Here is a 13,695-nt window from a genome sequence, read left to right as displayed (position 1 = left end):
TGTGGAAGGAGTTTCATGTGGCTGACCTCACTCCATCGGCATCAGCGAATCCATACGGGAGAGAAGCCTTACTCTTGCATTTACAGAATCAGGGTCCTTGAAGTGGCACGAATGCATTCATCAGTTGAAAACAACGTAGGACCACTTCACAGATTTGGTTGCGGGGAGTGTACACCTAAGCTGTTATGAATATACATCTAAAAATGTAATGTGTGAATGTGAGAGATGTGTGTCTCACCAGGGAGACAAGATGAGCTACAGTTCCCCATGAACTGTATCTCAGTGACAAGACCTTGATGCAATGTATGGAATGGCCTGTCAAATCTAATGCTTGGAGACATTTCCTTTGTCCTTTCGCTTGTGTGAAATTGTTTGGAAGCCGTTCCATCCCTGCTGCTGTTTGTCCATAAAGTGCTGTTAATATGCGGTCATCTTTTTATTCTCGTTCTTGCTCCAGCCCTCTAAACAAGGTGGTTTATCATTTCACAGGGGAGACCCAAACACTAGGCAAACCTAGGGGATCATCTAGGGTGTCAGATTTCGAGGGGCCCCTAGAAAGGCAGGAGGAATCTTCTCTACTGGCTTGAAGGAAAGCTTGGTGCTAACTGGTTTCTAGAATCTCCATGTCTGTTGACTCTGATCTTCTATAGCTGCTACACACACACATAGTCACACATGGAGCTGGCTTATACTGAATCAGACCCTTGGTCCATCAAGGTTAGTATTGTCTACTTGGACTGGCAGTGGCTTTCCAGGGTCTCAAGCACAGAACTTTCACATCATCTCTACTGGTCCTTTTAATTGGGCGTGCCAGGGATTGAACCAGGCACCTTCTGCATGCCAAGCAGATGCTCTTCCACTGAGCCACAGCCCCTCCCCACTGCCATGATGGAATGTGGAGAACTTCTGAAGAGCTTACCTATTCTTATTTTTACATTGTTCCTTTTGAAGGCCCAGTAAGTAAAATGTTCATTCTAGACTTCTCACTTTTTTTGCCTGTTGAATGGGGATGCCAAAGCCATCATTCGCCTAGTACGATGCCAAAAATACTTGAATGGGAGAGCACAAAGAAAGACTCCTTGTAAATCAGTTGTGACTTGATGGCACTCACATACATCTTAAAGATGCTAGTGCTGGGATACCACATAAGGAGCAGCAGTTTGGATGTATTGCAGAGAAGAGCTGCCTTTTCATTCTGCCTAATAAAAAGTTCTGTATGCAGACAGAAATTATTTCTGTTCAAGGACTGGGACTCTTCACCTCCCCAGGCTGAAATGCCTACACAACTTGTGATCCATTGAAATGCTATTCTTGGGGGAAATGAGATTCCAGGAACAGAAGGGGATGGGTGGAGAAAATTCCCTCCTGCTGCAGAATTCCTCTGCAAGATCCAAGCCACGGCCCACTACTACCAACTGTAAATTGTGGCCAGCCAAATGCCTGCCAACTCCCTCATTTTTGCAAGTAAATGAGGCCATAAAACGGAGGCTTACTGAGCCTCTGATAGACATCTGTGCATGGCTGGTGGCCTGCTTTTATGCATTGGTAGATCACCAGTTGTGCAGGAATGACCTATTTCTGTTTCCAGCTCTGGATGGCCAAATAACTCTGGGAATTTCACAGGCACAGCAGCATTTATTTTAAGGATTTTAATCCCACCTATGCAATATAAAAAAGAGCAATAAAACAGATTAAAATAGAACAGTAAAAGATAGCTAGCAGTAAAATATCTGTGGGAGAAGCCAAAGCACGTACAGATTTTCAGCCGTTGTTTGAGAAAGCATAGCATAGGTGTCGGGTGAATTTCAGTGGGGAAAGGGTGCCACCACAGAGAAGGCCCTCTCTTCTTAACAGGAGTCCATAATGTTCATAATGGAGTTGGAAGTATGGAGATAGCAATCTGCCCCTGTTGGCCCCATCCTTTGCTGAGTTTAGTGAACCAAAACTTGATTTGAAAAGGCTTAGGTATGCCTAGATGCTTAGGCTCTGGACTGCACAGTTGCAATCCTATACATACTTTCTTAGGAGTAAGCCTCATTGAACACAGTAAGACTTACTTAAATAAAGCATGTTTAAAATATTTCTATGTCGCCTCTTCAGAGAGTAGTTGAGGCAGCTCATAACATAACAGTCATATAATAAATGTAAACAGAAACACTTTATAATACATGCAGTAATGACGGCTAGAATCTTATTAGCATACTACTGGAAACGTCAAGTTACACCCACGCAAGAAGAACTAGTGGCAAAGATAATGGAGAGCATGGACATGGACAAACTGACTTCAATATTGAAAGGGCAAATGGAAGAGGATTTTGCCGGGCCTTGGACTTTGTTTTATGATTGGACTAAAAGTAAGCACAAAGATTTGAGTGTGTTAGGGATATAAAGGCTGTAATGTAATTTGTTTCAATTATCACAGTTTACTGATGTGGAGTACTAAATGATATGCAGAGTACTGTTGTAAGCAGACTATATAGCGAAATTCTTGTTTTTTTTCTATCTCCATTCTCTACCCCTCCCGTCTTAACCTTTCTGAAAAATTAATAAAATATAATTTTTAAAAAAATAAATGTAATCATTTTAACAGCCATAAAAAAACAGCCAATAAAACTCAGAAGCATAAAAAGCACCCAGATGAGAACCCAGAACAATCAAAACACACACAGTATTTTTTGTTGGATGAATTCCTAAAATGTTTATTAAATACCTTAGGCTTTATCAATTTATTTCATTTATTTCCCTATTTGAAATTGTTAGCTGCCTGCCTTACATCACAGAATCCAAGCCAGCCTAGATAGGGCTCCCTTCTAGACATAGACCAAACCCCAAACTGCTTATTTCAGTGTCAATAGGTAGCCCCATCAACCTATTTTGGGATCTACACAGCTATGTATTGTTCAAAGAAATTTACATACATCAATAAGATGAAGTAAGCTTAGGTGAGAAATATGTATGTGAAAGCTGATTTATCAATCATACAAGCACATTTACTACAAAGGCCGTATTGGAGGCTGCCGTGTGTAGAGTTTACCCACTCTGGCAAACCCAAATTTGTTCCTATGTTGTGTGAAATGCACACTGAGGCCCAGTCCAGCCATGTAGCAGAATGAGATGGCAGCAAGGTCACAAAGTAGTTAAGGTAGTAGATTGGACTGTGAGAGGGTTACATTTGCCAGAGTCCCCCATATTAGCAATTCTCCATCAATGGAAAACTAGCACAGCACAGTGAACAGATTGAAATGTTTCTTTGGGTTGCCACCAACTTTTAGGTTGGGCCTGCAGATCTCCTGGAATTACAACTGAGACACAATTCATACGGTTGCCAACCTCCAGGTGGCACCTGGAGTTCTCTTGGAATTGCAACTAACTAAAGAGACTAGTTCTCTGGAAATGCCATCTTTGGAGGGCATACTCTTTGGCATCACATCCCCACTGAACTCCCCTCCCCAGGTCTCTAATCTGCAGAACCGGGTTTGATTCCCCACTCCTCCACTTGAAGCCAGCTGGGTGACCTTGAGTCAGTCACAGCTCTCTCAGTCCCACCCACCTCACAGGGTGATTGTTGTAGGGATAATAATAACATACTTTGTAAACTGCTCTGAGTAGGTGTTAAATTGTCCTGAAGGGCGGTATATAAATCAAATATTGTTATAACACAACCTTCCCTACGTGTCACTCCCAATCCTCCAGGAATTTCTCAAACTGGATTTGGCAGCCCACAGAATTCAGGGCTGTATTAACCCATGGCCAGGCCCCAGGCTTTCAGGTATTTTGGGCCCCCTCTGGCACTTCAATGTTTCACCCAACTACTGCTGACAGCCTGACCCTGGTACCGCATAGTCCACAGTACATAGCCCTATATCCATTTTGAGGGCCTCCTGAAGAATTCTATTCACAATTTTTAAAGTATTTTTATTCCACCGGTAGAACTCTTCAGGAAAGCACATTTCGGGGGGGGGGGTATACTTGTTCAATACTGTTAATATTTTGAAGTGAATAAGGGTTTTTATATTTATTAAAATATATAATTTATTGATAATTGTTTTTAATGTAAGAGACAATTTGTTTCACTTCAATAAGGAAGCAGTTAATTATCTTATTAATAGAGGTTATATAAGAGAATCATTTATTTGTAATTTATGTGGGGGTGTGCCTCAGTGAAAACAATTGACAGGCTCCTAGTCCCCGCAGGGCCCCTAGGCTTCAGCCTAGTCGGCCTTATGAAGAATACGGCGCTGGTAGCATTCAGAAGGGCTGACTTGCTCTTCTTGAGGGCGGCTAAGCTGCTGGCGCGCCCTCGGGCGCAGGGTGGGCGGGTCTAGCTGCAGGTGGGCCCTCCCCAGGGGGACCTCCCCCTCTTGTCTAGCAGCCTCTCAATACTCCAGGGCTGGATTAAGGGCGGCCACCGGTAGCCTGGAGCGCTGCAAGGTGCGTGGGACGTCGCGCTCCCTCGGGCGCCTCCGGAGTTCCTGGCGCACGCGGGGAGGCGGCTGTGCAGCCGGGGCTGATTTTGGCGGGTTTGGGCTCCGCGCGCGCGGCCGTGCCCCGTTTGGAGTAAGCGCCTCGGAGTAAGCGCGGAGTAGTCGGGGGGAAGGTTTGCCTCAGAAGCGGCTTCGAGACGGGGCAAGCCGGTGGAGAAGAGAAGGAGGCTGCGCGCGTCTAAGGCGCGAGCGGCTCCGGAAGAGCTCCCGAGCGCGGGATGTTGGCGGGGTCCCCCAAAAGGGTTGCCACAGACGGCGGCTGAGGACGTCCTGGGTCTGGGTATAAACGTGGCCGCTTCCGCAATGGAAGCTGTTTGGGTTTTCTCTCAGACGTTCCTGCCCCGCGGGGTTGTTGTGAGATTGGGAAATGGAGAACCGTGGGTGCAGCGCCGAGCTTCTTGGAGGAAGGGCGGAATAAAACGCGTTAGATAGAAGAGGGTCAGGTAGGGGCGAGAAACGCTACGCTGGCAGAAATGTTCCCACAGCAGGGGTTTTGTGCCTACCTTCATCTAAAAAGTTCCAGGATGAGATGGGTGGGAAGAGAGTTTTAGTTGGTCTGTACTAGGGCAGCAGGATTGGAGTCTAGTGGCACCTTGGAGACCAACAAGATTTTCAGGTGTAAGCTTTCGAGAGTCAGAGCTGCTGCTTCAGATACCTGGAGGCTCTGGGCTCTGTTTCTTTCTGCTGAGAAGGGGGACGGACTGGTGCCGGATGGTCTGGAGGTGGGACAGCTCTGTTATTTATTTATCACAAAATTTATATTGCTCCTTTCCTCCTGGAGAAGATACAAAGTAAGTAGTACAGCCGCCTCCCCCTTGCTTTGCCTTAAAAAGCAGTCAGATGTCCTGCTGAACCTTTGTGGGGGGGGCATGGCTGTACTGAGGGAAACTTATTTTCTGTATGCTTGGCTGCTTTTAAAAGCTCTGGAATAAGGCCTGTTGTTTTTTTAAAAGAAAAGTTGCAGTTCCCTATGATTGTACCCTATGATTGTGCAAAAACAGGCTGGGGGCAGGAATTGTAATAAGTGTCCTGTAGGAAGGGATGCCCCCTGTGCATGCATGTTGAGGTTGGCAAAGAAGAATAAGATAGATGCAGCAGGCAGAGGAGGCCCTTTATGGTGATGGAGAAGGGGAATTGTTGACTATTGTCTGTGGGGAAAGGGTTGTGGGTACAGTATTTTATTTTGTATTCTTTACATCTCTGTCCCTAAAACTTTGGAGCCAGTGGAAACAAATCTTGATCTGGAGTTGCTGTTCCCATTTTACAGATTGTGGGAACTGAGGTTCTGAGGTGGTGATTTTGCCTGGGACCACTCCAGGAATCCATAACTGAGGTGGAATTGGAACCCTGGACCTACTCTACCCATTGACTGTATCCTCTGCAAAGGAGCGAAAACAAAGAGGATAACCACACACTTAATAGGGTAGGTAGAAATAATGTTATGGTCAGGTTCAGGCTATCACTTTTCACAGGTTTAAGTCTTATGGTCTGTAATGCCGATTTGTGATTTGTTTAGCATTGGTGGTGATGAGTCTATTTTTGCAGTGTCTTATTCCCTTCAATTGAACAAATTTTCCCAAGGCATTACAAAGCAGGTTATATGAAGAGGTTTTTGATGCAGATTGCTTTCTTCTGTCCCTTCAGACTAGTGCATTTTTTGTTCAAGGTGGATGATCTGAAAGCAGTTTTGCAACACGCAGCTACTGTGCGTTATTTATATAAGATGCCTGATACAGCATATTATTTATATAAGATTTATATAATATTTATACAAATTGCAATGCAATTATAAAGAGTCTATGCAATAATGCAGTTGCTTAAAGTGAGAATAAGTAAGATGAACAGTTGTGGAGCCTTCCCCCCCACCCCCCCACCAAATGCTTTGACAAAACAATGTACTTATTTCTATTGCCCTTAATTGTTAGTTCAATAGGGGATGCTTAAAGATTGAACAATAGCTCCTTCTGTCTCCTAGAATTAGGCAGGAAAGGGCAAAGAATTGCAAGAATCTATGGCAGGTAGTGAGGTAAAATTTTGGGGAGGGGGAATGTGAAGATCAAGACTAATAATGATGCTTTCAAAAGCAAAAGTTGCTGGTTTAGCAACTAGCCCAATTGGAAGCAAATGTGCTTTTCCTCTGGTACTATAAGAAGCATTATGGTTCAGCTGCCTATTTTGTTTTAGCTCAATTTCTCTCTTTTCTCTTTCCACCTCTTCCCTCCTCCTTTCATTTATAGTCTGCACGTCTCTTGTAGTTTTCTTTTCTCACTGAGACTCAAGTTGGATTATACAATTAAAAGCAATGCAATAAGAACAGTGTGATACTACAACACACTACAATACAACTAGATTGGAAAATTAGAGGATGCCACATTAAAAACACAGTATAAAACAAACAGTATATTGGAGAACAATACAGTAAAACAGTATATCGTTCAAGAAACAATGTAATCAAGCAGAATCATTAAATTAGAGGAAAATGCAATAAAACAGTGTAAAAAATACAATAAACAGTGCAGTGAAAACTGTCTAGCCTTTTTCAGATATTAACTGTAACCCTTTATAAAGTGCCCTGTAGAACAATTCAATTTTATACATTCTGCGGAATTTCCACCTTCATAAGTTCTTCTCTTGTGATCAGAGCGAAATCCAATTTGTTTCTGCTGCTTGCTTTCTGAGACGTGGTTTAATAACCTGCACCACAGAATTACTGATTTAATAACCATCTCAATTTTTAGGAGCAATTGGGTATTTGTGATCATCATTATTAATTTACTGTATTATTTTCTCACTGAGAGCGGGACCACAAGTGACGCCTGACACAGGTTGGACACTTGCCAGCTTCCCTCAAGTTTTGATGGGAAATGTAGGCAGCTTGGCGGAATGTTGGACAAGTGACAGTTGAAAAGTCCATTGGACAGCAGTCAGAGAGTCAAGCTGCAAGACCAGGATGCCTACATTTCCCATCAAAACTTGAGGGAAGCTGACTAGTGTCCAACCTGTGTCAGGCGTCACTTGTGGTCCCGCTCTGAGACTATGAGCAGGGGCATGGGTCTCTTTAACGGGAATCTCAGCACTGTGCCAAATAGCAAGCCCTAAGGTTCTTTGAAAGAAGCCATGCTAATGATGTAAAATGCAATATAGGTTCATCGTGTAGATATGCACAAGGAATAGGTAAGTTAACAATGCTATCCTAAGCCGCACCTTTCTATATCCACTGAAGTCAGTGGGGTTGGAACGGTGTCACTCTGCTTAAGATGGCATTGTTGGACATATCCGATGTGAGAAACCATGCACCAAGTGCAAATCTCCACCGTGTTACTGCAGCTAGGAATCCTGCTGCGGATTGGATATACACAGGCCCCCCTACACCTGCAGATTCATCATTATGCAAATCCATCACCTGCTAAGAGTGTTTGTGGCCCTGTCCTATCTGGGCAGAATTTGTTCCAGAGATTTTTCTGTAGCAATTCAACATCACTGGGCACGTGAACAGAAAGTTTCCGTAAAGGGCATGTATATAACAGATTGATGATTACATAAGTTGGAAAAGAGCATTCTGAATAATCACAGCAGATGCAAGAGGAGTATTGTGGCAGCCATCTTAGCTAGACCGTGGAATTGGTCTGCATCATGTCCTGCTTTTTGAAACCCACTTGTTTCCGCAGAGAGCCAGTTTAGTGTAGTGGATAAGAACGTGGGACTCCCCCGTCCTCCACTTGAAGCCGGCTGGGTGACCTTGGGTCAATCACAGCTCTTGCAGAGCTCTCTCAGCCCTACCCACCTCACAGGGTGTTTTGTTGTGGGGATAATAATAACATACTTTGTAAACTGCTCTGAGTGGGCCTTAAGTTGTCCTGAAGGGCGGTATGTAAATCAAATGTTGTTATTATTTTTAAAAACGTTTTAGAGTGTCAGTGCCTTGTGATTCAGTTATGGTCTTCTTTTTATGCTTCTCACAGTCTTGTTTGTGCACCTGTGCCTCCTTTCCATCGCACTGGCAAAATTTCTGTTAGAAATCAAACAAAAGATGCAGAATGAGGCATCCAGAGCTTATATGACTTACTGTTAAAAAGGCACAAGCTATTAGCATACTTTTATTTTGACAGAAGTGTTTTAACTTTTGCCATTGTGTTAAGGTTTTCCATACATATTTTCACATTGGTAACAGATTGTAAATAAAGTGTCTCATGTGTCAACAGCCCAAATAATAGGGAGAATAAAGTGCTCTAGTTTTGGGGTAGAAGAATTAGATTAGTATTCCGTGAGTATTAAAATACGTTAATTGGCTGTAATTTTGGTTTAAGAAAACACATGTTTTGGTATATGTCATTTTTTTTTGTTCTCTCTAGCACTTAAAAATACTGTGCAGTGTTTTTTCAGTGTTCTGAGCATTCCATATTGTTTGAGTAATCTGTGCAACTGCCTTGTAAGTATTATTGTCTCCATATTTCAGATAATCAAGGTGGGAGGACTAAGGCTGAGAAAACAGAGGCTTTCCTAAGTGCTACCTAGTGAGTTTGATCGTGGCTGAGGTGAGATGGAAATGACACATTTCTCAGCTCATGCAGTTAACTGACTCACTATATTCCTAATTCTTCATGGGTTCATCTAATCAAATCTGCTATTTCCCCCCACCCCTACATCTAACTTAACACCTGTTCCTCTTCCAACTGTGTCAGGGGTTAATTAGGGGTGGGGAGAATCTAGTAAAATTAGCGGCAAAACAATTTTGCTTGAAACTAGGCCCTACACATAGTGCAGACCTAATCACAGTTGCACCCTCTTAAGCCCGTTTACTTCAATGCACTTGGAAGGGTGTCAGCTCAATTTGGTGCAGTCACTCCAGCCTGTGATTTCAATGGGTTTAGACTGGAATAACTCTGCTTATTAGATCAAGATGGGTAACCATGTTAGTCTGTCTGTAGCAGTGGAAAAGAGCAAGAGTCCTGTAGCGCTTACATGACTAACAAAATTTATGGTACAATATGAGCTTTTGTGAGTCACAGCTCACTTCTTCAGATACAGCTAGAAAGTGAGTCATTCTGTGTTGTACTCAACATTCTAGCTGTATCTGAAGAAGCTGTAGCTGAAGAAGTGAACTGTGACTCACGAAAGCTCATACCCTGCCACAAATTTTGTTAGTCTTATAAGTGCTACTGTACTCTTGCTCCTTTCCTCTGCTTATTAGAACATCGAAGAGCCCTGTTGGATCAGCCCAGTGATCTACCTAGACCAGCTTACAGTAGTAGGGAGGCTTCGCTCAGTCACCTAGGCCAAATCCACACTCACTCACCATCCGCTTACCTTGCACAGTCATGGCAATCGAGTTCATTATGCTACCATGCTGTGCATCATCACATTCACCCTTCCAGTGCGTCTTCATGGCGCAATCATTTCTCCACACGCCACTGAGTAAAGCGTTACAGTGGGCGGTTCCATCCTCCGCCGTCAGAATTGATGGCGCACGTCACTTCCCCCTTTTTTTTTAAAAAAAAGGTTAATTTTCCAGTATAACCGATATTCTGACTTTTAAGAAATGGCAATGTACCCTCCCCCTCATCTTTGATTGGCTCATTTTTTGCTCGTCACAGACCACTTTCTAACAATTGGCTGGTTAGTATGGTGGGCAAATTTAAAATTAGATTGTCACATTAAAGGCATTGTCCGGAAATTCTGCTGCTCAGAGTGGTTTTCTGCTTTTAGTAGTTAACAACATGGATGCTCAGAGTGTGATATTTGTGATGATGGCTCAGATTGTGGTTGGCATGCTTCGCAGCACAGCCACGCGACACCACGAGATGATGCATTCTGTCTTTCGCACATGGTAGAATCTCCCACCTGCGTCCTAAGCTTTCAGGAATATATTTGTTTTCCGCACCTGCCGTTTACTGGAGACGATCGTTGTGGGAAATACTGGATTGCTCGGCTTGGCTCCTTGCGCTCTTAAAAATGGCGGGACACAGTAGGGAAACTGTCCCCGTGTGACATGCACATGCTCCGGTGACTGTTGCTTTTCCCGCGCAAACCGCTGCTCACTACAGTTGGTTTACCAGTATACCGACCTTTCTGCACTGTATTAAAAAAAAAAATGGGGAGAAAACAGATTTCCGCCACTATCACGTGGTTTGGAAGGAAGGCGCAATTGTGGCGTGGTGATGGCGGGGAACACGCGGAATGGGAAAGTGTGTGAGTATCTGCATGAACAGCGCACCGCTTGCGAAAAAGGCGTGGAAACCAAAAGGAAGTGTGGATTCAGCCCTAATAAAAACACCATAACATGTTTACTCAATTTGGTCCTTGGGAAAATAAAATAATCACGGTGTTGCTCAGTAAATTTATTTCTGATTCGTTTTTAATTTCAAAAGCAGCAACTTTAGTTTTTTGCAACTCATGAAAAAACTAACAGATTTTTACAATTTATTAAAAAGCTAATGGATTTTTACAAATTTCCCTGTAGTAGACATTCTGTTGAGAATTTCAGACAGTTTTTTCCCATCTTCTCAAATCTTCTCCTTGAATAAACAGTTGCCTTCCTTAAAGAGAAAACTGCTCAATTCAGCTGCTCGGTTCAAACTGGTATGTTGCAATTACATATTCATGTTTGAGAAAACTTTGCTAAAGGGAAAGCCTCATATTGCTAGTGCTCTTTTTATTCCCAGAGGCTTGGTTTTAATTTCTTTCAAAATGGCATTATTGAACTCATTAAGGGTTATGCATATTTTTCTGTAATAGAGGAACATTTGTTTTCCTCAGCTCTTACCATTGATGTCCGCTATTGATTCCAGATACCCGTTTCAATAGCCTACAGTACCATTCTACTTGGGTCTGTTTGGTGGGTTTTATTCCCAGGAAAATGTCCTTAGGATCGTACTGCTAGTTACTTCCGCCACATATTATAATTATGCTGGCTGGATATGCTAGTGTGCAAGTGATCCAAAGCAAAAAAATAACTGTAGGGCTCTCCCTTCTTTTCTCAGTGCTTTGTCCTAAAATGCATTCCTAGTTTTGACTGACCCCAATAAATCTCTTCTTTGATCAAGAACTCCCTATGCTCACAGAACACAAACAAGCATGAAATAAAAGTAGAAATGCACTCTGGGTATATAGTATGTTGATATTTACTATATATTATGGGTGCAATCTAGCCTGGATTTAGCACGTCGAAGGCATGGTGATTTCACATTAAGCTTAACTCTTCCACAGAACTCAGTTCAAAGCTTTGTGCCCGTGGTATGTTCTCAGACCCAAATCTAAAGCAATGGATTAGTGCATACTGAAGACCAATGTAAGGGATCTATGTGATACAGCACAGCAGAAAAAAATTACTTGAATAATCTGTAGCACAATCCTAAGTAGACGTACACTCTGCAAAATCCTTTGTAATCCATGGTTTTAGGAGGTTGTAGCTGTTTAGGACTGTGCTGTTAAAATTCTCGCTGCTCTTTCTGTTTTGCTCTGATCTCAGAATGAGGTCTTCCTTTGATCTGGTATGAATGTCAGAAGTTCCACTAAGGAAAACTTTTCCAATCTTTTCACAGGGAGACTAGTGATCTGGTGCTGAAGAATACTGGGAAGGGCTTATAAAGCTTACGTGATGGAGATGTGCGTGGACTGGGAGGCTGAAAAGGGTGACTGCAGGATCACAGCTGACCATTCGGATGATTCCATTGGTGCTTCTGATTATATAGATCAGAAACCCAGTTTACTGCTAGAGGTAGAGGAAGTCAGCCTGCCACCTTCCAGTCTCAGTGGTAGCCTGGATGCGTCTTCGGATACGCTGGATCTCCCCCTGGTGCTGCACTGTACAGAAGAAGACAGTTCTTTGACCACAACTCCAAAAACATCAACCTATTGCCGACAACAAGGTTCTGCCATTGGTGGTATCTATGTCCCTACAAGCAACACTTATAATTTGCTTAGTGACGGTAAAGATCTGGCACGCTGGTCATCCAGGCATTCTGCAGATCTTCAGGGAGGTCTAAAGGAGGAAGCGGAGAATTTCATCATCCTTGTCGACTCTCTTGATGGCGAGAATCTGCCTGCCCTGCTGGGCAAATTTATGCCTTACCAGTGCGAGAAGTGTGGGAAATCATTCCAAGATCTCCGTGGCCTAGAGGAACACAAAAAGAAGTACGTCAGTGGGTGTTCGTACTGGTGCCCAATCTGCGGCAAAGAGTTTTTCCGCTCAGCTAATTTACGAATGCACAAACTGACCCATTCTGCAGACCGGCCACACAAGTGCCCAGAATGTGACAAGGGTTTCATCCGCACCGCTGATGTCTGGAGGCATCTCCGCAGCATGCACAAGATTGATCGTTCCAGTGTTGTTCTGGGAGATGCTAGCATCAAGAACCCCTGGTCTGTCCTGCATCGGAACCAGAATCAGAGTTATAACTCTGGGCAGCTGAACTCTGCTGCCCGAGACCCTGGAGAAGGCGGCTTCAAGCGACACCAGTGCCCAACATGCTGTAAAGTTTTCAGTAATGCCAACTTGCTTTCCAAGCACAAGGTGATCCATCGGAAGGAAAAGCCATACAAGTGTAACAAATGTAGCATGGCTTTTGTCCAGCTATCAAGGTTGAGAAGGCATCATCAGACACATACTGGTGAGCGCCCTTTCTACTGCGAAGAATGCGGTACCGCCTTCACACGCCTGGCTTCTCTGCAGCGCCATCGACGTACTCATACTGGAGAAAAACCTTACTCTTGTGCCTGTTGTGGGCAGTCTTTTGCAGAGTTGGGCTCTTTAAGGAGGCACGAAGGAGTTCACAAAATAGTCCAACCCTAGGGTTGGACACTGAGATTGCTAGCCTTGAAGTTTCGTTTGGTGGTGATGGTGGTGGTGGTTTGCCTTTCTTAAAATATTGAGAGACGTTTGTTGGGATTCACACATGCTACAGCATGATGGGGTAGAGTGGAGTATACCGCTTCCAGTTGTATGCGAGTTATGGGGGAAAGGTTCTTGCCCTTTCTTCTGTCTGCTCTCCTTGGTTTTTTACTTGCTGAAGGGAGTGTTTTTTTTTAGAAAGGGTAGTATTGAAAATGTGATTGACCATCTACAGTCTGAAAGGATATGATCCCTTCAGCCATCTTGGGGTTCTACCACCCCATTCTGCTGCACAGTAGTAGGGCTTCTTGTTTCCTCCTGTGACACCTCCTTTCTTTAGGTTGACTTTTTAGGTACTTGACAGTCACTGGCATGTAATAC

The 13,695-nt window shown here is 43.6% G+C and overlaps 1 protein-coding gene across 1 annotated transcript; it reads left to right on the top strand.

The window, feature by feature from the left end:
* Window positions 1-12,081: 12,081 nt before the first annotated feature.
* On the top strand, window positions 12,082-13,275 carry ZNF648 (zinc finger protein 648). The gene has a single exon (XM_054980332.1). The coding sequence runs from the start codon at window positions 12,082-12,084 to the stop codon at window positions 13,273-13,275; it is 1,194 nt and encodes a 397-aa protein (XP_054836307.1).
* The last annotated feature ends 420 nt before the right edge of the window (window positions 13,276-13,695 follow it).

Source organism: Eublepharis macularius, chromosome 5, assembly GCF_028583425.1.
Source record: "Eublepharis macularius isolate TG4126 chromosome 5, MPM_Emac_v1.0, whole genome shotgun sequence".
NCBI lineage: Eukaryota > Metazoa > Chordata > Lepidosauria > Squamata > Eublepharidae > Eublepharis > Eublepharis macularius.
Note: the sequence above shows the minus strand (reverse complement) of the source record. Positions and strands in the feature narration are given on the sequence as shown.